The 25323-nt window shown below is 36.7% G+C and overlaps 1 protein-coding gene across 4 annotated transcripts in view; it reads right to left on the minus strand.

The window, feature by feature from the left end:
* Positions 1 to 3641: 3641 nt before the first annotated feature.
* Positions 3642 to 25323, minus strand: part of CSNK2A2IP (casein kinase 2 subunit alpha' interacting protein) — a 123770-nt gene continuing 102088 nt past the window's right edge. For all 4 annotated transcript variants that reach the window (XM_070455045.1, XM_070455044.1, XM_070455046.1 and 1 more), the window contains one exon: positions 3642 to 6841. In XM_070455045.1, the coding sequence (XP_070311146.1) occupies positions 4389 to 6557 (2169 nt within the window). In that variant the 5' untranslated portion in view covers positions 6558 to 6841 and the 3' untranslated portion in view covers positions 3642 to 4388. The remainder of the gene's footprint in view (positions 6842 to 25323) is intronic.

Here is a 25323-nt window from a genome sequence, read left to right on the forward strand (position 1 = left end):
TTTAGTAAAACCTACCAAAGTTTGCCATAAAAAGAGAAATATGGAATCCAGTTTCGGTGATAACCAGCTAGTGAGAAAACCTTGCCGGTGACACTTAATTTGGGGTTTTGGAAAACTTATGATGCTATGACTTCTATCTGGACCTAGGTATGGTCCTCCTTCTAATAGCAGATGCTCTAAATATCAAAACTGGGTTTCGGCAAACTGCAATTTTTCCTTGAGGATCTTTTGTCCCTTTAAGGCTAACAGCTTTAGCAAGTGGATGCTATCTTTCTGTGAGGAGGTTTGAGAATGACAGTGAAGAAGCAAATCATCCATATAGTGTAACCAAATAGAAGCCCTAGGGAACTTTGTATCATTCAAATCAGTGTTCAATATTTGTGAAAAGTAAGAGGACTCTCAGTAAAGCACTGGCATATTACTGTCCAGGTGAACCATTCTTCCCAAGTAAAGGCAAAAGATATTGGCTAGCTTCACCCACCAACTGGAATACTAAACAATGCACTGCATAAATAACTAGAGTAAAGCATTTACTTCCAGTTAGAATGGATGTTAGTGACACATGAGGCTTAGCGGAAAGAGGGTGTCAAGGGATAACAATGTTTACAGCTTGAAGGTCCTGGACAAAACTTCACCCTCAGCCCTTGGGTTTTTTCCCACCAGCAAAATAGGTGTATTACAGAGACCAGTACAAAGGATAATGAATCCTTGAACTTATAATCTTCTATTACAGGTTTTGGAAAACTTATGACACCATGACATAATCTTCTATTATAGCTTATGTTTTTTACGTACAAGGTGTTCATTAATTCTGGCGAGAGATTTTGAGGGATCTATTCAAATCTTGACAGGAGGTGCACTGTGCATTTTGTTAATATCAGTTGGAGATTTTTCTTATAAGAAAAGTAGTAGCTGATTGAATAGGAACAAAGCAAATCTGCTTTGAATAGAAAAATTTGCTTTTTGAATATAAAAACAGACAACAGCCAGACTACATATAAACTCTGGCTTATTACCTGAAACAACCAACCCAGGAAGCCAACCCTTTATCTGTAGTAACTGGCCCAGGAAGCAAGTCTGCTATTACCACTCTCTCTAGTAACAATCTAGGACACCAAATAATAACCCAAAATAGCTAGGACAGGATTAATAACTGATAGCTTCCCTAATTTTGTCTCCATTTCCAACTTAGGACCAATCAGGGAGACACAAATATGTGCTCCTAACCAATCACAGTGGACACCCTTCTTATAGTTACCTTGCCTACAGCTTCCCCATGCCAACAGCTCCCAATCAGGGCATAATTTCCTCCAATTAAAAAGCAAAACAAAAAGAGTGTTAAATTATCATGCAGATATGTGACAACTCAGAGAACTCACCTTCTATTTCCCAACAGCTATGTAGCCTGTTTGCATGCCCAGGCCTTTCCATTTAAAGAAAAAGACACCAATGAGATGCAATTAATATCTTTTACAAATTATTTTCAAATTATCTCTTTATTTAAATCTAGTAAATTCTGAGTCCCTCTTACCCTTCTAAAATTTTACCTCATCTGTACAAGACCTGACAAAAATTTCTTGACCTTTCTGACATAACACATGTTGTTCTGTATTTTGAAATCTCTTGGTATGTCAATAGAAGCCGGGAGAGAGAGTTGGATACTTGCTATTGTCATTCATCTTCCTGTTCAGTTTCATGTGATTTTATTTCCAAATTTAAAAATTAGGAAATATATGGTTACAGAATTATCAAATAATATTCGAAGTAGACACTGTTTTGATTAAGAAAAAAATAAATAACTGCCAATACAGTAAGTGAAGTGAAGTGAAAGTCACTCAGTCATGTCTGACTCTTTGTGATCTCATGGACTATAGAGTCCATGGAATTCTCTAGGCCAAAATACTGGAGTAGGTAGCCATTCCCTTCTCCAGGGGATCTTCCCAACCCAGGAATCAAACCCAGGTCTCCCGCACTGCAAGCGGATTCTTTACTAGCTGAGCCACAAGGGAAGCCCACGAAACAGTAAAGAAGTTAAAAACAATTAATTAAATCATAGTTCAAAAATAAAGAAAAATAAAAACTTACAATGAGGCATAAAGATTAGAGAATAAGATAAACAATGGAAACAAACATGTAAATTACATCAACAAATAAAAATCAATTGAACTCCTTGATTTAATTTCATAAATATTTATTGAAATCTTAGTATATGCCAGGTTTCATTAGGTCCAAAGAGGTTAGTAGTAAACATGATAGACACAGGACCTCCACACATAAAATTCAGTTTAGTAGAGAACATATTATATACAAGCGATGTGTGTCATCAAAACAGATGCTCAGGGTGAATTAAGCACATATCAAGGATTTTCTAAAGAGGTTGGGAAAATCCTTGAACACCTTATCACACACCTTATGTTCTTCCTCATCATCACTGGTCAGCTATGCAACATCATATTTGATACTGAAATACTAGAAAGGAACCCTTTTAATATAATAAGACAAAGATGACTACTATAATATTTTTATATATGTTCTCACCAAGACAAAAGGTACAAAAAACAATTCAATACTAGTATGAGAAAAAGCAAATAGATGAAGCATTACTTATTTCAAAGAATTTTAAAAAGATGAAAAGCTTCACAAGCATTAACTCAATCTTAATACATATTTTAGGGAATATACTGTATTTCAAGGACTACATAAAAAATAGACATAAAATTGTGAACAATAAGTTTTCATTCTAGTGAGTGAAGACAAACAAGAAATGATTGGTTTATATTATGGTGAAGATCAATATAAAAAGTAAAAATAAAGTTTCATGGTAATAAGAAAGCCAACTAAACCCTTCAGTTGTAAGTGGATCAGGAAAAGTCTTCCCAGAAGATTTTAGAGCCCTATAAAGCAAAAATGTATAAATGGAAAGATCATTCTGGACACCAGAATTGTTGATTTGGAAATGTAGCAGGCTTGCTTCCCACTGTAAAGAAATTAATGTGGCTGAGACTGGAAAAGAGAAAGAAATCAGTCTTGAAAATTATCAAGACTCAATCACAGAAGGAATTAAGACTTTCCTAAGGGAACAATGGGCAAAGAAAAAGGGTTACAAACAGTGAAATGGTATCATCAACTTTGATCTCAGAAATACGTTCAAAAGTTAAAATGCATGTTTAGGAGTTATTTCAGTAATCCAGCTGACAAATCTGTGACCACAACTAGAACAGTGGCAATAGGGTTGGAGAAAAAAGCTAGATTCTATAGAGAATAAGGTCATGGAACTCACAGACTTGGAGGGGGACAGGCAATGAGAAAACAGACTCCATGACAGATGATGAAACATCCACTAAAACAGGGAACACAGAGGACAAAGGGCTGTAATGTGCAGATGCCAAGTGTAAAGGTAAAGATGATAAATTCTGGGTTGGCTATGTTGAGTTTAAGATGCCTGTACAATGTTTCAACTGGAATGTATGATATGCAGTCCAGTGATTAGAAAGAAGTAGAGTGGAGAGGCAGAATTGTGAGTCATCAGTGTATGCAAGAGAAACTAATTCTAGATCTTTCGGATAGGTATAATTATTTAAGGTAGTAGGTAAGACAAATCCCTTCTCTTCCCGCTAGTAGTAGACTCAGTGGAACAGAAACAATTTTTAAACATTTTTATTAACTCATTTATGTTGTATAAGTAGAAGTGATGAGCAGGTGACTTTACAGCCTATAATTGAAATATTGGTACAGTTAGCATGAGGTAGGGTTATCTGTACCAGTTGGTTATTCTTTTCTGAGATTTGCTGAGGTTGAATAAATTGTTGCATTTAAGAGTGTGGGATCTTACCATAGAAGAACTTTCTCTAGGAACACATGACTGAAAAGATTCCTTCCTATATGTATTAACTGTTAAACATTATCTGAATTTTCTTTAGAGATAGGGAACCAGATTAGCATAAATTGTTTTAAGGATATCATCACTATTATGCCTTATGCGGAAGGAGGATAACAGTGAGTTGGATACTGTTCAAAGGCAAGACAAATGAGATATTTATGGTCTGTGGTCAATTATTATTAATTCATTTAACAATTATTTTCTAGTGGCTACTGTAAGCCAGGCACGTGGTTAAAAACATAGGATTCCATTTTGGGCTTCTAGAAGCTCACAGTCTATTATTTAAGACTATTATTAGTCTATTATTTAAGACTATTAATAAGTCTATTATTTAAGGCTCTTCAAAAATAAACTTAAAAGTAATAGTTCCCCTTAACTAATTGCTTCATCAGCTGAAATATAGAGGCACACCTAGTTAATACTAAGAATTTTAATAAGCATGATAGGAAATCAAACTAATGTCAAAGAACTAAGAGGTCAACTGCCTTCAAAGAAACAAAAAGTTAATTTAATCAAGATTTCTCTCATTTTGAAACTTTGTCTGGAAAATTCTGAACACTGTCTTGGGCCCCTTTCTCCTTTTAACTGTGGTGCTATTCCTCATAGGCCTTGCTTTGGGAGATGGTGATTGACTTGGACGCGGTTTTCCAGGAAGTGGCTGGTGATTTTTACTACATATAAACTCAAGCCAGGAGACCCCTGGAGGCAACCGGTGGTAACTAAGTAACTTCGTGACCACACAGTCTGAGACGGCAGACCCTTTTGGAGGAGGAGGAGGGGGTAAGGGGGCTATGGTGGAAGAGGAAAAGGAGGAGGAAGATGAAGAGGATGAGGAGGACAAAGACGTGGAGGAGGCAGAGGACGGGAGCACGGGCTGGAACTGCGGGCTACTGTTTCTCTTCACATAGAGCAGCCAGTCTACAGCCTGGGGCCGTTGGCTTACAGCTCGGTTTTCGGGGGCTTCTGTCAGCCAGGTCTTCTTCTCACTAGCTCCCTGAGTGGTATCAGACTCCGAGGTAGGGAAAATGTTTGACATCTTCTCCATTCCTTCAAGACTGTCTTCAGGGGCTTCATCGGGCTGGTTTTCTTTCACAGGGAGTAAAAAAGTAGTCTCTGGTAGGGAAAGGATAAACACTAGTTTCACCGTTATCTCCTTCTCAGGAGTGAGTTCAGGAGTTGGGATGACAAAGAGTGTGGCGGCGTGGGGGTCTTTCCTTCCTGTAAGATGGCTGCAATGAGATCTGATGCAGGAAGCACAGGCCAAGCAAACCATATAACTTGATGAAAGGCGGGGGCCAGGACGAGGGTTTGGTCTTCCCCTCATCCTTCGAAAGAGAATCTGCCTACAGAGATCCCTCTGGATTCTGGTCTTGGAGAGAGAATTGACGATTTTATTTACCACATCACTGGGGACAGTTCCACCTTTAACAATGCAGGGTTGAGCGTAATCTAAAGTCCATAGAATTTCTTTACCAGGTCCTGTCTCTTCACAATGATCAAAACTGCTTTTTCGCTGGAGTCTGGAGCCCAGTGTTAAAGCAGCTATGCTCCTCATGGAGTGCCTGGAGCTGAATAATGATTGACCTGAGACATTTGGTTTGGGATGAGCTGAGGAAAGATCTGTGGCTTTGTGTTTGTCACTTGGTGAAGTGGTGTCCTGCAATCTGGAGTGACACATTGCTGAGCTCGGGGTCCTGAAGTCATGATCAAGTGTTTTGGGCAACGGCAAACTCTTTGACTGCTGGACTGAGTGTGGTAAAGGTGACTTTCTTGGTTTTGAATTGGACAATGGTAATCTCAGAACACTGGAATTGGACCTCAATACAGGTGGTGTCTGAAGTCTGGGGTCAGGTAATGATGAGCTCAGAGTCATTTGACTGGGCTCCAAATGCTGGGCTTCAGGTGATGTCTGAAACAAGTAATTTATTTGAGATGTAGAGTTGAGAGATGGTGAGCTCAAGCATCTTTGATTGCGCTCTAACAAAGACGACCACAGGCTGTCCAATGAAGAGGCTTTCTGAGGCTTGGACTGGGGTAATGCTGAACTAAAGGCTCTTTGATTAGGTTCCAAAGATGATGATGTCCATAGGTAGTCTTGGGAAGGGGTTTCTTGATGATTGACATATAGTGATGAACTTGACACTCTTCGAATAGACTTCAGTGGAGGTGATGTCCAGAAAAGATCTAGGGAAGACGTATTCTGAGGTTTAGGAAAGGATAACTGTGAGCTCCAGTCTGTTTGACTGGGCTCTGGTGACAATGTCTTAATGAGGTCAAATGAAGAAGTGTTCTGAGGTTTAGGGTGGGACAAAGGCGAGCTCAGGGCTTTCTTATTATTAGGCCACAAGGGAGTTCTCCGCTGGAGGTGTAGTGAAGGTGTAGCCTGATGTTTGGAGTGAGATAATGGTGATTTTAGAACCCTGTTATAGCAGTCCCCTGAAATTGTGTCCTGAGACGTGACAGAGGGCAATTCTGAGCATCTCTGTACCTTCTGGCTAGAGTTTGGTGGAGGCACTACAAGGTTATTACTATGGGATTGTACTCTGACCACAGATTGGTTATTGGGTTGATTTAATTTTTCATCTGTGTATTGACGTGCTAATGAGCTGGTTGCGGCCAGTTGGTAAGAGTGTTCTAAGGGCACGAAGTGTTGATCATAATATGCTAGGGGCACCATCTTGTGCTAGTCATAGAGGTCTTTCTGAAAGCAGTTGGCTTGCAGAGATGTTTCGGTAACTGATACAGTCTTTTAGCTGGATTCCATGGACAACAAATACTTCTAAACAAATAACTTAAGAAGTGTCAAACATCTGTCTTGTAACCTTTCTGTTAATTCCTAAATATTATAGGTGTCTCAAAATTGAGGTGTAAATGAGGTTGGAAAAAAGGTGTCACCAATTGAGATTCTTTTCTGTCTTCTCTTTAGCTTCCTAGAGTTTTTTCCTCTTAAGGAAATGACACCTGTTAACAAAACAGTGAAGAGTTTTCAGAAGAGGGCCTGATACGGATATTAATTTTCTCAAACAATTTATAGTGACAAAAGAACTACTCTGTGTGTAACTTTTGAGTAAAATTTTCTAAACATTCAGCTGCTCACATGTAAAACAGGTAAATATAATGTTTAATTTATTGGACTAAAGACTAAATAATATACCTAAAATGTATAACAGTCCCCAAGATATAGGAGATGCTCAGTAATAGGTAATAGCTATTTGGGGTATTCTTTCAATGATTGCTTTAGTTAAAAAAAAATTTGAGATAAATTTATTGCATGAAATAATAGACTCTTAAAGTAAAATGGAAGTTCTTCTTATATGCGAGTGTGCATGCTTAGTCACTCAGTCATGTCCCACTCTACCCCAAAATCTCCAAAACAATTCAAACACCAACATATAAGAATCAATAAAGTTATTGCTCCTTGTAAAGAAATCATCTTTTCTGCATCTTCTATCTTGGTCCCTAAACTAGTCATCTAATTCAAAATCTTTGAAATTATCCTGGACAGATTCACCTTCCAAAACCATCTAGATACCAGTATCTGTTGATTTTATCTCTTTCATATATTAATTCACCTTTTTTTCTATTCAATTCTACTATTTCTTATACTCTTTTTTCTATTCAATTCCACTTATTCTCCAGGCATATCTCATCTAAACTAATATATTAATTTTTTTTCTTTCCCCCATAACCTTTGTCACTCTCTTCCCTTTCCTCTGCCACAAATCCAAAAGCAAACTCTTGCTGGTGAGAGACAGTTACTCCTCACCCAAAGAACTTCATTTTGCTTCTGCCTGCATGAATAGGGCTTCCTGGTGGCTCAGCAGTCAAGAATCTGCCTGCCAAGGAAGGATATATGAGTTTGATGCCTGAGTGTGGAAGATCCCCTGAAGAAGGACATGGCAACCCATTCCAGTATTTTTGCCTGGAAAATCCCATGGACAGAGGAGCCTGGTGAACTACAGTCCATAGGGTCCCAAAATGTTGGACACCACTGAGCACGCAACATGTGTGAATAGTAACAACTAAGTTACTTGTGATTGCTGGATTTTGTGTGTTGTGTCTTAACATCAATACTTTAAAGAGGGGAGGGAACAGCACACCCTACTGCACATATATCATATTCTAACAAACATCTATATAGTAATATAGAGTAACACCATGATCTTGATGCATGGAAAGATTTCTTAAAACATAGAAAGCTATAACCATTAAAAATTGATAAACTAAAATAAAAAATTCTCAGTCATCAAGAAATGCCATCAAAGAATGGGAAAAATAAATATTTGCAATGCATATATCTGAAAAAGAGACTCATATTCATTACAACTTCTGCAAGTTACTAACATAAGATAAGCAGTGCAGTTAGAATGACAGGCAAAACATGGAATGAGCACTTCACAAAAGAGGCTATCCAAATACTAATGCAATATGAAAAGATGCTCAGGATTGTTAGAAACCAGTCAAACGAATATTTAAACTACAGAGACATACTACTACACATTATCAGAATGTGACTAAAATAATATGAAAACTTACAAAGCTAATAACTGGTGATTACATAGCTTAATTAGTATATTTTATATATATGCATACATACATATGTATATATTATATTCCACTCTTAGATACATCTCAAGAGGCATGCAATGCATGAATATTGGCACCAAAATACATATACTAGGATATTCATGGAGTATTATTCCTTATAGCTTCAAACTAGAATTAACTTTCGACCAATAATAGAATATATAAGTAAATTGTGATATATTCATTCAATAAAATACCAAACAACAATGAAAATTAACAGAAAATCTAACATCATAGAACTACATGAATGAATATCACATAAAAAATACTGATTGAAAAGTATATGCACAAAAACTCATTTGTAATTTTATGTATAAAAGTACAAAATCAGTTCATACTAACTATGGTACTCATAGTCAAGATAATAGTACATCTGGGGGAAGTGGAGATTACACGGGAACACAAGGCTTCTAGGGTGGTGATAATGTTCTGTTTGTTGGCCTGGACGCTGACAGTGTAGGTGAATTCACTTTGTGATAATTGAGCTCTAACATTTACTCTATGTGTATTTTTCCATGTTTCCTAACTTCAATACAAGGTTTAAGAATACATAACCTGACGCTAATTTGAAAAGACACATCTGACACAAAATTTCACTGAAGAGTGAACCATTAGAGGATGAACCAAGTTCTGGCACCCAGATGCAATGAAACTTTAAAAAAAAGTGGGGAGGAGAAGAATGCAGTGTGGAAATCCTGCTATCATATGGAAAAGAATAAAGAAATTCAAAACAAATGGAACTAACAAGAATTTAAGACAAAGAAAAATTTGACAGAAAAATTACATTTCTGAATTTTTTCCACTTTCAAACCTACTCAGCAAATAAGATTCCTATTTCAAAAAACATGCTTTAACTAAAGCATATAAACATTAAATACAATTCAAAACATTGTGGAGATTTGAATGAAGCTATGAAGATGGGAAAAAATAATTATGACTTATGAAAGAATTAATTCTCAAATAATTTTTGCTCAAATTCTTCTTTCAGTTGAGTCCTTTCCAACTTTCAATGAAGATATATTTATAATTTATACAAACTTTGTCAGAGTATAATGGACATAGAAATATTATAAATTTGTTCTGTGAAACTGCTATATGTAAATCTGATATTAAAACATAACAAAAATAATTCAAAACTAAAATAAATAACACACACCATATGCAAAACTCCAAAATAAAATAAAACATTTCACATTTCAATAACATAATACTCTGCTAGCACCAACTTGATCTCATTCAAACAATGTAATGATTTATCATTAGGAAACATGTAATTTGTCATGCTCATAATTCACAAAAAAACTCAATATGTGTTCAAAAGTAATTTTATATAATTCAATGTCCATTTCTCAGAAAACTCAGTAAACTACTAAGAAAAAACTAATTAATGAAAAAAACTGCCAACTGAAATAAAAATCAAATCATTCAGTTGGCACTGAAATATGAGCTATTCCCACTATACATTGATAACAGACAAGCATATCCACTATCACCAAAAGTGAATATCCACTATCACTGAAAGTGTTCGTTGCTCAGTCGTGTCCGACTCTTTGTGACTGCATGGACTGTAGCCCGCCAGGCTCCTCTCTACATGGAATTCTCCAGGCAAAAATACTGGAGTGGGTAGCCATTTCCTTTTTCAGGGAATCTCCTTACTTAATTAAGTAGAAGAAAGAAAATTATAGAGACTGGAAACTAAATAAGATAGAAACAAGAAAAGCAAGAATCTAAAAAGCTGGTTCTGTGAGATCAATGAAATAGAAAATATTTAACCAGATAGATCAGGGGAAGACAATGACATAAATTACAAATATCAGGAATGAGAGAGCTGGCATTACTATGGACCCTGTGCTGTGCTATGCTTAGTTGAGTCTGACTCTTTGTGACCCCATGGACTGTAGGCCGCCAGGTTCCTCTGTCCATGGGGATTCTCCAGGCAAGAATACTGGAGTGGGTTGCCATGCTCTCCTTCAGGGGATCTTCCCAACCCAGGGATCAGACCCAGGTCTCCTGCATTGCAGGTGGATTCTTTAGCCTGTGAGCCACCAGGGAAGCCCATCATGGACTCTGCAGATATCTAAAAAGATAAGAAGATATTTCTGTGAATAATATTACACCAATATACTAGATAACTCAGAGGAAAGGGGCATATTTCTTGAAATATGAAAATTGCCAAAGCTCACTCAAGAATAAATGGAAAACCTGAAGATCCCTATATCTACTAAATAAATTGAATTGGATCTTAAAATTTCCCACAAAGAAAACACAAGACCCTTGTGGCTTCACCGGTGCACTCCACAAAACATTTAAGAAAAAGAATACCAATTCTGCAAACACTCTTCCAGAAAATTAAAAGGGAACAATTTTTTCCCAACTCATTCTGCAAGCTAGCTATTACCTGATACCAAATTCAAACAAAACCATTATTAGATTTTTTAAAACTACAGACCACTATTCTTCACATAGATGCAAGATTTCCAAACAAAATTTTATCAGGTCAAATCTAAAAATATGTCAAAAAGATAATACACTTTTCAAAATCCATGAACCCAATCTTATCATGAAAAGACATTTGACAAATCCAAATTGAGGAAAACTCTACAAAATATTTCACCAACAGTCTTCAAATGTGCAAAAGTCAAGAAAAACAAGACAGTCAGAGGAATTATCACATACTGAAGAAATCTGAATATAGTGATTAAAGGCAACTTGGTATACTGGCCTGTATCCTGGGTCAGAAAGAAGATATTAAAGAAAAAAACTGGTGCAGTTCTATTATATTAAAACCTGTTCAGTTAATAATATTGTACCAATGTTGATTTTGTTGCTTTGATAAATATGCCATGATTATGTAAGATGTTAACACTATCAAAACCTAAGGTAAAGAGTTGAAATGCAAAGGAGCTAGAATACACAAAATAACTTTGAAAAAGAAGAAAGTTGGTAGGACAACATTAACTGATTTCAAGACATTAAAAAAGCAACAATAGTCAAAACTGTCTGGTATTGGCATAAAGGTAGACAAATGGATCAAGGGAAGAGAATAGAAAGTCCAGAAATAGACCCACACATATATTGATAGCTGATTTTTGAAAAAAAGTGTAAAGGTAATCCAGTGGAGAATAACACTTTCAAGTGACATTGTAATAATTAGGTATATACAACTGCAAAAAACAAACTTTTGTTCATACCTTACATTATACACAAAAATCAATTCATAAAGGGATCATAGATATAACATAAAACCTAAAACTACAAAAGCTCTGGAAAAAAAACTCACAGGAGAAAATCTTTGTGATTTTGGCATAGATTTTTAAATGTGTCACCAAAAGTAAAATTAATAAAAGAAAAAGTGAATAAATTGAATTTCACCAAATTAAAAGCTTCTGCTATTTATAAGACACTGTTAAGAAAATAAAAAGACAAATCATAAACCTGGGGAAAGTATTTGTAATTAATTGTTATTAAGAGTTTATAGAAAGAGCTTAAGAAAGCAAACAATCCAATAAAAACTGAGCAAAATGTTTGGACAGCTTTCCAAAGATGATATGTGAATGGGAAACAACCACATGAAAAGATATTCAACATTATTATTCATTAGGAAATGCGAGCTGAAACTATAGGAGAGACAATTATATACCTATTAAAACAGCTAATATTTTAAACGATGGACATACTAAGCCAACTCTATTAAGGAGATAGAGAAAATGAGACTCTCATACACTGCTGGCTAAAATATGTAATAAATCAAGAAGTTTGGGAAAAGACTGACTTCTTTTTTTAAAAAAAAGCAAAATATCCATGTATCATATAATCCAGCTGGTCTACCTCTAGGATTTACCCAAAAAGCAAGCATACTCCATGAAAAGACTTACAGAAATATGCTCACTGAAGCTTTAGTTTAATATTCCAAACTGGAAATAACGTAATGGTCATTAGCAGGTGAATGGATTAACAAATTTTGGTAAACCCTTTTATCAATATACTACTACCACCGATCTCAGCAAGTTGATCTGCAGATGAGTGTTTAGGAACAAGATGTTCATGAACTGATAGACAAAAGAATTGATATAAAACAAAAATAGATCCATGAGCCAACCTCTCAAATGTAAGACCCTCCAAAACAAAAAGAGTACAATGATGCAAATGCTTTGTTTCCTCAGTAAACCATCAAAAAAGAAATAAATTCTCTCTCCAGGAAACTTATATAATAAAAACATATTGCATAGATGCCTTAAAAATTGGTGAAGATGTGTTTAGCATTAAAAATATTCAGTATTCTTGCTGTGTGTATAGATTAATTTTCTAAAAATTTCCACTTGAGTTAATACTTAGAATATGTAATATCTAGTCTTTTAGTTTTTGGCCTGAAGTAACCTAGCATTGTTTTTTAATCTGTTCAATTGTCTGGTCTGTTTAAATCAAATTGACTCCTGCCTGACAAACTCTCAAGGCCTCTGTTAAAATTTTTACAATCCAAGAGATTTGAATTTAGAGAATGTTGTGGAAGTCAAGTACTAATGCACCAAATTCTGAGTGAGGATCGATCAGTCAAAAAGGATAATCCTCTTTTTGGAAACAACTGCATGTACAGAAGGCTCAGATGTACAGAAGACTTCAGAAGAAACCTCTGTAATCCGAGGCTTATCATTAGCCTGCCCTGAGTACATGACATTTCCACCTTTTGAGCTCAGACATTCAGCTTTCATCTTCTCCCATATGTAAACCCATGAGAAAATCTCTCAGATTTATACTTCAAGGTTAACTTCTCTGACTTCTTTTTATCATTCATGGTCACCAATCTACATATTTTTGTTTCTGAAAGTGCCTTTTACCAAGAAAAGTTTCATGAACACTAAAAATCTGGCTATTTCAATGATTCTTAGAACAACTCTCTCGCCAGGCAATTTTGTAGGATATATGCTGCCTTCATTCCCTATGAAGAAAAGTAATCCAGAGGAGACTATGTTCTAGGGCACAGAACATAATGCACTAGAATAAATAAATAAATTTATTTATTTATAAAAAATAAATATAATTAAGTATAATTGCTACTCTTTCTGCAGTTCTCTATTCCATAAAAAACTGTGACCAAATTCTGCCATTTTTCACCTTCAATCAAGCTGTCACTAAAACTTAGGGACCTGTTAGTGGAGTCTACCCATGAGCTCTACAAAAATTCATCCAGAAGTCAAATATCACTGCCACAGAGCTGCATGCAACACTATCTATCCTTTGTCTCCATCTCTCAGACAAGTTCAAGAAAGAGCAGTCTGGTGCGTCAGTGTATAACTAAGTCAGCCTAGATTGGCCACGTGAGATATGTTCAAGAGGCTACAGAATAATAAGCTCTGTAAAAATACATTAATTTTCATGCTTCTATATGGTTTATTTTTTTCTTTTTTGGTTATAATTTCAGAAAGATTTCCTCAGGAACAATGTTAAAATATTAACCTTACATATTTTAACAGAATAAAAGTATCCTACCTACCCCCTTCCCCCATGACAAGAGCATAGTGTGCAACAAATCTAAACCTGGTATGAAAACGGGAGAGACTGAAGAGGAGAGGCAGAGAGTGGATTACTAGGCATGGCGTGAGTCAAGACAATTTGCTAGGATTCATCCATTCCCACCCACAGGATTCAAATTGTCATTACATTCTAGGAAATATCTCTGTGCAGTCCATTCAGAAAAGCACCATGGGGACACACACACGAAGAGCTTTCCTGAAATGTTTAATGGCAGAGAAGAAAGAAGAGGGAATTTAATTCAACGAACTACTTTAAAGCCAGTATGATAGGTATAAAAGTATAAAGATTACTAAGGCTTTAGTAAAGGGGCTTCTAAGGTGGCGCTAGTGGTAAAGAACCCTACCTTCCTCAGGAAACTCAAACAGGGGCTCTGTATCCACCTAGAGGGGTGGGATGGGAGGGAGATGGGAGGGAGTTTCAAAAGGGAGGGGATATATGTTTACCTATGGCTGATTCACTTTGAGGTTTGACAGGAAACAGCAAAATTTTGTAAAGCAATTCAGTTCAGTTCAGTTCAGTTCAGTTGCTCAGTCATGACCGACTCCTTGCGACCCCATGAATCGCAGCACGCCAGGCCTCCCTGTCCATCACCAACTCCTGGAGTTTACTCAAACTCATACCCATTGAGTCGGTGATGCCATCCAAGCATCTCATCCTCTGTTGTCCCCTTCTCCTCCTGCCCCCAATCCCTCCCAGCATCAGGGTCTTTTCAAATGAGTCAACTCTTCACATGAGGTGGCCAAAGTATTGGAGTTTCAGCTTCAGCATCAGTCCTTCCAATGAACACCCAGGACTGATCTCCTTCAGGATGGACTGGTTGGATCTCCTTGCAGTCCAAGGGACTCTCAAGAGTCTTCTCCAACACCACAGTTCAAAAGCATCAATTTTTCAGCGCTCAGCTTTCTTCACAGTCCAACTCTCACATCCATACATGACTACTGGAAAAACCACAGCCTTGACTAGACGGACCTTTGTTGGCAAAGCAATGTCTGCTTTTTAATATGCTATCTAGGTTGGTCATAACTTTCCTTCCAAGGAGTAAGCATCTTTTAATCACTGCAGTCACCATCTGCAGTAATTTTGGAGACCAAAAATATAAAGTCTGACACTGTTTCTACTGTCTCCCCATCTATTTCCCATGAGGTGATGGGACCAGATGCCATGATCTTAGTTTTCTGAATGTTAAGCTTTAAGCCAACTTTTTCACTCTCCTCTTTCAATTATCCTTCAATAAAAAATAAATTAATTTAAAAAAAGAACCCTCCTTCTAATGCAGGAGACATAAGAAACTTGAATTTGATCACTGGGTTGGGAAGATCTCTTGGAGGAGGGCATGACAACCCACTCCAGTATTCTTGCCTAGGGAATCCCATGGACAGATGAGCTTAGCAGGCTATAGTCCATGGGATCACAGAGTCAGACATGACTAAAGCTTCTTAGCATGCATGCATACATGGAGCCTGAAAGAAGAGTGAGTAAGTCAGGTGCAGATGTAAAACAAAACTGACAACACACGGCAAAATGAAGAAAGTATTCTGGAAAATGAAGAATAAAGATGTTAGGAATTAAAGTGGTAAAGAAGGAAAGACTGTAGAGCTTAATATATAAGAACCTCTGAGTGACTTACATTTGGAAGGAAGAGGGAGAAGGCTGAAGAAGAGAAGAGGAGGAGATGAAAACAGGAGTGAAAAAAGAAGCAAATGTGAAAGGAAACTTATTTATAAGTCCAAAAAATAATATTGAGTGGCACTGAATAGAATTAAATTATAAAAGGATTCCAAGAGTTTTAACTGAGAACAAATTCTTGAGTTCACTGAAGACCTGTTTGAGAACCCAGCTCTAAAAGAATAATGCATGTGAAAAGAACCATTACCATCAGCCTCACTTCAAGGAACTTGACTGTGAAGAGTTAAGTACACTTGAAAAATGTCATCTTTATGGGAAGTCTGATTGATGTTAAAATAGAGAAAAGCTCAACTATATTGGTATATAGAAGAAAAAGAATCACAGAGGTAAATTCATGGCATGTCACATAGACCAGAGACAGGAGGATTAGTTGGACAATGGAAAACTTTCAATGTCCATCACTGGAAGGACTGATACTGTAGCTGAAGCTACAATACTCTGCCCACATGATGCAAAGAGCTGACTCACTGGAAGAGACTCTGAGGATGGGAAAGAATGAAGGCAGGAGGAAAAACGGGTGACAGAGGATGAGATGGTTGGATGGCATCACCAACTCAATGGACATGAGTTGGAGCAAACTCCAGGAGATACTGAAGGACAAGGAAGCCTGGTATGCTGCAGTCCATGGGGTTGCAGAGTTTAAAAAAATAAATAAAGATGCTCTCCAAATAAAAATGAAAATGCTTCCTTTTTTCTGATCTATCACATATACTAAAAAGGATGAAGGAAGGAAGGCAGGGGGAAAGTCCAAAAGAAAATTCCCTTTGTGGGGTACTTTTAGGAAATTATATAGTTTGTCAATGTCTGAATGCCACCCACCAGTCGAAGGAGCAGAGAGGGCACTGTACTAGAAACATGCATAAGCAAAATTACATATACCTTTCTCAAAATCATAAACAAGATCACTTGTAGTCATACATCCAGCTCAATTTCCCCCTGACTTACAAAGTGTTGTTGCTGTTGTTCAGTTGCCCAGTCGCGTTCTACTCTTTGAGACCCCATGGACTGCAGCACCCCAGGCCTCCCTGTCCCTCACCATCTCCCAGAGTTTGCCCAAGTTCATGTTCATGACATCCCTGATGCTGTCCAGCCATCTAATCCCATGATGCTCTCTTCTCCTTTGGCCCTCAATCTTTCCCAGCATCAGGGACTTTTCCAATGAGTCATCTGTGCTCATCAGATGACCAAAATATGGAGCTTCAGCTTCAGCATCAATCCTTCCAGAGAATATTCAGGCTTGATCTCCCTTAAAATTGACTGGTTTGACTCCTTGCTGTCCAAGGCACCTTCAGGAGGCTTCTCCAGCACCACAGTTCAAAGGCATCAATTCTTTGGCATCCTGCCTTCTTTACGGTACAGCTCTCAAAACCATACGTGATCACTGGGAGGACCAGAGCCTTGACTATACAGACCTTTGTCAGCAGAGTAAAGTCTCTGCTTTTCAACACACTGTCTAGGTTTGTCATCGCTTTCCTGCCAAGAAGCAATCTTCCTCTGATTTCATGCCTGCAGTCATCGTCTGCAGTGATTTTAGAGCCCAAGAAGAGGAAATCTGTCACTACTTTCGCTTTTTCCTCTTTTATTTGCCATGAAGTAATGGGGGCAGATGCCATGATCTTAGATTTTTTTAAAATTTAGTCCTAAGCTGGCTCTTTCACTCCCCCTCTTCACCCTCATCATGAGGCTCTTTAGTTCCTCTTCATTTTCTGCCATTAGAGTGGGGTCATCTGTATATGTTAGGTTGTTGATGTTTCTCCCGCCTATTTTGGTTCTAGTTTGGCATTTCTCATGATGTGCTCAGCGTATATGTTAAACAAACAGGGTGACAGCAGACAGCCCTGTCGTACTCCTGTCTCAATCTTGAACCAATCAGTTGTTCCATACAAGGTTCTATCTGTTGCTTCTTGACCTGCATACAGATTTCTCAGAAGACAGTTAAGATGATCTGGTATTCCCATTTCTCTAAGAGCTTTCCACAGTTTGTCATTATCCACACAAAGGCTTTAGTGTAGTTGATGAAACAGGTAGATATTTTTCTGAATTTCCCTTGCTTTCTTTATAATCTGGCAAATGTTGACAATTTGATCTCTAGCTCCTCTTCCTTTTCTAAACACAGCAAATGTTGACAATTTGATCTCTAGCTCCTCTTCCTTTTCTAAATCCAGCTTGAATATCTAAAGTTCTTAGTTTGCATAATGCTGAAGCCTAGCCTGCATGACCGTACTAGCATGAGAAATGAGTGCGATTGTCTTATGGTTAGCACATTCTTTGGTACTACCATTCTTGGGAATTAGGAAGAGGACTGACCTTTTCCAGTTCTGTGGCCATTGCTGGGTCTTCCAGATTTGCTGACACAATGAATGTGTCAGCAAATGAAAAATGAAAAACCTTGATGGCATCCTCCTTTAGGGATCTGAATAGTTCTGCTGGAATTTCATCTGCTGGAATTTATTAACACCGGTACTTCTTAAGGCCCACTTAGAACTCCAGAATGTTTGGCTCTGGGTGACTAACCACACTATCGAAGTTATCCAGTTCATTAAGGTCTATTTTTTATACAGTTCTTCTTCATATTCTTTCCATTTCTTCTGATCTCTTCAGCATCTACTGGGTCTCTACCATTTATATCCTTTATTGTGCCCCCCTTTGGTGAAATGCTCCCTTGATGTTTCCAATTTGCCTAAAGAGATCTCTAGTCTTTCCCCTTTTGTTGTTTTCTTCTACTATTAAGCACTGTTCATAAAGAAGGCCTTCTTGTCTTTCCTAGCTATTCCTTGGAACTCTATTTAATTGGATGTATCTTTCCCTCTCCCTTGCTTTTTGCTTCTTTTCATTCTTCTGCTGTTTGTAAAGCTTCCTCAAATAATCACTTTGTCTTCTTTCTTTTCTTTTTCTTTGGGATGGTTTTGTTTGCCACCTCCTGTATGATAGTACAGTAGACCTACAAAGTAGTGAGTGTCAGTTTATACATCAGAAACTACTTCACGTCATTCGGCTTACCAGGCAAATCCCAAGCCTGCTGAAAGCCTCCAAGTTTATGTATAAGATTGCAGATTCCCTGTGCATAGAAGAACACCTCAAGTTCACAAAAGCTGGAGTTCAATGTGTCTTTGTATGAAGGGAATCTGGAGATGAGAGAACCTTAGTATTGTTACACAAAACCAGTATATTCAAAGGGCATCACTTTTCAGTTCCATCCTGCAATTCTGTACATATCAAAACCGAATGTCATAAACAGAAGGGATCCTCCATATACTTTGAGAGAAGCTAGGAGATTTAATTCTTTCAGTTTTGTTTCTTAATTGGGCAGCACAAGGTCAGCTAGGATCTAGGGACTGTCTGCAATAAGCAATAATCGGCTTAGATATAAATTAAGATGTAAAGATATAGATATAGACAACCCCAGGTGGCTCAGTGGTAAAGAAACCTCCTGTCCAGCTGGAGATGTGGATTTGATCCCTGGGTCAGGAAGATTCTCTAGAGAAATGGAAACCCACTCCAGTATTTTTGCCTGGGAAATCCCATGGTCAGAGGAGCCTGGCAGGGGTTGCAAAAGAGTTGGACACGAATGAGTGACTAAAATATCTGTTGCAAGGGGCTTCCCAGGTGGCCCTAGTGGTAAAGAACCTGCCTGCCAATGCAGATGTAAGAGACGTGGGTTTGATCCCTGGGCTGGGAAGATCCCCTGGAGGAGGACATGGCAACCCATTCCAGTATTCTTACCTGGAGAATCCCATGGACAGAGGAGCGTGGTGGGCTATAGTCCATAGGGTCGCAAAGAGTCGGACATGCTCATACAATCTGTTGCAAAGGTATCTTCAAACAAAACCTCTTTGTTCTGTTTTGTGTAGGAATCCAGGGTTTCTTGAGGTATATGTATTACCAAGGATCTCAAGATCACAAATGTGAAAGAATGTCCAAATTCTGGGATGCTTAAGAGGACAATTCTATCCTATCCAACTAATATCCTTCCTAATAAATCCCAACAATCTCCCAATCCCCTTCACCATACATTTTCCAGTGGTGGTGGTTTAGTTACTAAGTTTCCGACTCTTGAGACCCCCCCATGGACTATTTCCCGCCAGGCTCCTCTGTCCATGGGACTCTCCAGGCAAGAATACTAGAGTGGGTTGCCATTTCCTTCTCCAGGGGATCTTCCTAACCTAGGAATTGAACCCGGGTCTCCTGCATTGCTGGCATATTCTTTACCAACTGAGCAAAGAGGGAAGCACAGAGACTACATTTTCCAGAGACATTAGCAAATACTGAAAATGCACAAAATGTGTAAATTGACCAGATGATATTTCAGTTTCAGAGATTACTTCAAACATCATTCTTCTTCTGTACATTTGAAATTAAATTTAATTTTTAGAAAGCAACTGGATTATGAACTATTTGGGATCATCTACTTAGTCAATAAAATAACTTCAGGTCAGCTAATCTATGACAAAAGCAGCAAAAAATATACAATGGAAAAAATACAGTCTCTTCAGTAAATGGTGCAAGGAAAATGGACAGCTACATGTTAAAGGATGAAATTAGAATATTCTGTAACACCATATAAAAAATTTAATATGAATTAAAAACCTAAATGTAAGATTGAATACTATAAAACTCTTAGAAGAAAACATAGGTGAAACACTCCGACATAATTCATGACAATATTTTTTTGATCCATCTCCTAGAGTAATAGAAATAAAATTTAAAATGAACAAATTGGACCTTATTATATTTATTAAGATTTTGCACAGCAAAGTAAACTGTAAACAAAATGAAAAGACAATGCTCAGAATGGGAGAAAATATTTGTAAATGATACTACTGACAAGGGATTAATTTACAAAACACATGAACAAATCAGTTTAATATTAAAAAAAACCACCAAATAACCCAATCAAAAAATGGGCAGAAGACCTAAAAACATTTCAAAGAAGACATACAGATGGCCAACAAGCACATGAAAAGATGCTCAATACTTCTAACTACTAAAGAAATGCCAATCAAAACTACCATGAGGTATCACCTCATATCAGTCAGAATGGCCATCATTAAAAAGCCTACTATTAACAGATGCTGGAGATGGAGTGGAGAAAAGAGAACCCTCCAACACCTGTTGGTAGGAATGTAAGTTGGTGCAGCCACTATGGAAAACAGCACAGAGGTTTCTTAAAAAACTAAAAAGAGGAAGCATATGATCCTGCAATCCCACTCTTGGGCACATATCTGGAAAAACTGTACTTTGAAAAGATAGGTGCACCCCAATGTCCATAGCAGCACTATTCACAATAACCAATACATGTCAGCAACCTAAGTGTCCATCGACACATGAATGGATAAAGAAGATCCAGTATATATACACAGTTCAGTTCAGTCGCTCACTCATGTCCAACTCTTTGCAATGCCATGAACAGCAGCACACCAGGCCTCCCTGTCCATCACCAACTCCTGGAGTTTACCCAAACTCATGTCCATTGAGTCAGTGATGCCATCTAACCATCTCATCCTCTGTCGTCCCCTTCTCCTTCTGCCTTCAATCTTTCCCAACATCAGGGTCTTTTCAAATGAGTCAGCTCTTCACATCAGATGGCCAAAATATTGGAGTTTCAGCTTCAACATCAGTGCCTCCATGAACACCCAGGACTGATTTCCTCCAGGATGGACTGGTTGGATCTCCTTGCAGTCCAAGGGGCTCTCAAGAGTCTTCACTAACACCACAGTTCAAAAGCATCAATTCTTCGGCACTCAGCTTTCTTGATAGTCCAACTCTCACATCCATACATGAGCACTGGAAAAACCATAGCCTTGACTAGACAGACCTTTGTTGACAAAGTAATGTCTCTCCTTTTTAATATGCTGTCTAGGGTGGTCATAACTTTCCTTCCAAGGAGAAAGCATCTTTTAATTTCATGACTGCAGTCACCATCTGCAGTGATTTTGAAGCCCCCCAAAAATAAAGTCACTGTTTCCACTGTTTCCCCATATATTTGCCATGAAGTGATGGGACCGGATGCCATGATCTTAGTTTTCTGAATGCTGAGCTTCAAGCTAACTTTTTCACTCTCCTCTTTCATCAAGAGGCTGCCATAAGGGTGGTGTCATCTGCATATCTGAGGTTATTGATATATACACAATGGATTATTTATTACTCATCCATAAAAATGAATAAAATAATGTCATTTGCAGCAACATGGATGGACCTAGAGATTACCATATTATGTGAAATAAGTCAGACAAAGATAAGTCAGACAAGATATGATCACTTATGTGTGAAATCCAAAAAAATGATATAAATGAATTATTTACAAAACAGAAACAGACTCACAGGCATAGAAAACAAATTTATGGTTACCAAAGAGAATTGTGGGGCATGAGGATAGAGGGGAGATTAATTAGGAGTTCGGGGTCTGTGTACTCAAAAATCAATCATGTAATTCAACATTAAGATCACATCACTATTGGCCTATCTATCAGTTTCATATTGGAGCCAAATATTAGTTTGAGTTGAGATATGAGCTATTTCTTCAAAGTCAATAAAATCTATTTATGTATCAATTGCCCAATAACAATATTTTTAGTGACTGAATGAAACACAGTTGCAATATATTTTATATATATATATATACACATATACTATATTTTATGACTAAAATTTGCATAAACATTTCTCCCTTTTTAATGAAGTCACAGTTTAAAAGTATATGGAAGAACCTAAATATCTTGGCTTTACAAAAATTGAAGCTATCTATGATAATGAAACAGTGGATCAAGTTTTCATAAGATCAAACATTTGTGCAAGCAACTTTCTTCCTGGAAATGGTCACTAGGTTTAAAACAGCAATGACAATAATGTAAGGGAAATGTGATATACAGGTCTCTAGAAAGCAGCTGTGCAAACAAAGGGAAGAACCTTATGAAAAACCATGACATATTAAGAGACCTGTTGATTACATTTCATGTCTAATTCAAGAAATTTTGCTTAAACAAAATCAAGACCATAACCTCAAATGGATAATTTAGTAGGTTACACACTGCCTTCATATTTCTTGATTCAAATTTTTCACTTGACAGAACACCCTTTGCAGTCTGTATCTAAAATGATTAGATTTCAGTGATGCAGATTTTGTACCAAATTCATTAAACTAGTTGACACATACACATAACATTCCTGTATCTTTGTGTATTTGAAAAATAGGATAATGTTTACCATTTTAAGAATGAAATAGGATATTTTAAAATATCGTATTTGGCAAGTAGCTAGCAATATTAATCTTCTTTTCCAAATCCAAGAGAATAGTTTTCTCATCATGACAATATACTGAAATATTGCCATGATGACAGGTAACATTTTAGTATTCTGTAACTTACCATTTTGAGTAATGCTTAACCTTTTGCTTATCAGAAAATGAGCTGATAGAACTTCTTGAAATAAACTACTATTAATGCCTTCAGCTAAATTTTTTTCACTAGTTTAGATCATTTCTTAAAAGGTCTTCTATAAAAGATAAATTTAAATCTATGACCTTGATTTTATAATTAAAAGATATTTATCTGAGTTCTGGTATTTTTTCTGATATTCCTTCAAATAATCTTCAGAAAAACAAATTATAAACAAAGATAAATCAATCTTTGATTATCTTATTCAATTAATACTGTCATTTTAAATGTATAAATTTTAAAATCTTTCTATAAGAGACAATTCTTCAATATTTCCCTTGAAGACATTATCTGATGCTACAAAAGGAATTTTGCTATCCATTTTTACTAAAACATTACACTGAAAGTACGAACAAAAGTGAAAAATCTATTTAAACTTTGTATCACAAATATCTCAAATCAGGATGATTGCATTAACCCTTAACCATTTCCTAATCCTCTACTTTTCAAATATTTCTAGTCATAGAAAAAGGGAGAATGGCAAATGAAGTAATATTAAAATAATAATAACTAATAATAATAATAACTGAGAGCATTTGCATTCTTCGTCTTTCCTTTCTACGGTAACTTTCTAATGCTCTACAATCTTTTCAGTAGATATTAATAATAACTGCATTTTTTCAAAAACAACGATCCTGCCCATGGGACACACACACTGGCCTTGCCTTCATGATTTTTCTCTTCAAAGGTGGATGAGAAATACCCTTTTCAGTCTTTCCCTTGAATAGAGAAGGCCATTTCTGTTTCTCTTTCTTTAAAGGATAAATAACCTTCGGAATCATCATCTCCTCTCGGCTGACTGCTGCCAGCATCTGTTTTCAGTCATCCGCTACATACCTTCCGAGACTTTTCTCTTCATCTTTCTGACCTTCTCTCTCTGACCCAGATCTCTGCACCACTTTTCTCAATTTGCACTCATTTTTCCTAAGTCCTACACCCTTCTTATAGTTTATATCAAGCTCGTTGTTTTTGTATGTTCCTCACTTATAATACTATCAAAAATTGCTATGTCAACAATTCTAAGTATTTGAGGTAAAATCCAGATGTTTGTATTGAACATCAGTGCCAAACACCAGACACTGAAGTATAGAAAGCGGGGGAAAAAACAGACACTTAATATAAACAATATGTTTACAAATCTTTACGTACTGGGTGAAATATTTTTTAACTCATATAGCTAGACAGAATACTGAACGTGTGTAAGAAATAAAAAGCATTAAAATTATTAAGTTTGAAAAATCATGTTTCTATATTGTTTCCACAACTTCAGCTGGATTTACCTGAGTGTAGTATTGTATTTTAGCTTTATTATTAAAAAGTAGACATAATATTACTTCTATTTTTTAAACCAACAGAAGGATTGGTTATGAAAGCAATTAAACTAGATCACAGCTTATTTATATTGTGAAAAAAATCTCAATTTTCTAATTAATTAATCATAATATATGCTCATTGATTGCACACAGGTTTCTTTATACTAAGAAACATAACAGGACTTTAAAAGAACTCATTATGATCAGGAAGAAAATTATGCATCAGGAATAAAAATTTTTTATACTTTTCATGTAGTATGTTAAAAAAATATATAGGTTAGGTAAACCAATATTACGGCCTCAACTTTTCTGTTTTCTAGCTCTATGATCTTAGGCTAATTATTTAAATTCTGCACAATTTCTTCATATGTAAAATAAAGACAACAGTAGTGCATATCTCATATCTTTTCTATGAAGAATAAATGTAAAATGCAGTTAAAGTATTTGGTATAATGTCTAATGAAAGCATATATAATCAATAAAATGTCATTATTATAAAATAATTACCATTGTCCATTACCATATAGTTGAAACTCAAATTATGTAAATACCTCTCTCAGAACACCTTACAGTTGGTTTGTATTTGGATGTGTTTGTATATGGGAACCTCTGATGGCTTTCTTTAATTATTTAAGTGTATAAGGAATGGTATATTGAGATATATGTGTGAATACTCAGTAAGTATTTCAGAGATCAAACAGAAATTAACAGGACCTAATTAATGGGTATTTGTGTGCATGTATGTATCTTATATGTAAGAATGTGTGTGTGCGTGCGTGTGCATGCTTGGTCATGTCTGACCCTTTGCAAACCCATGGACTATAGCCCACCAGGCTCCTCTGTCCCTATGATTTCCCAGACAATAATACTTGCGTGGGTTGCCATGTCCTTC

This window comes from Odocoileus virginianus, chromosome 25 (assembly GCF_023699985.2).
Source record: "Odocoileus virginianus isolate 20LAN1187 ecotype Illinois chromosome 25, Ovbor_1.2, whole genome shotgun sequence".
Taxonomy (NCBI): domain Eukaryota; kingdom Metazoa; phylum Chordata; class Mammalia; order Artiodactyla; family Cervidae; genus Odocoileus; species Odocoileus virginianus.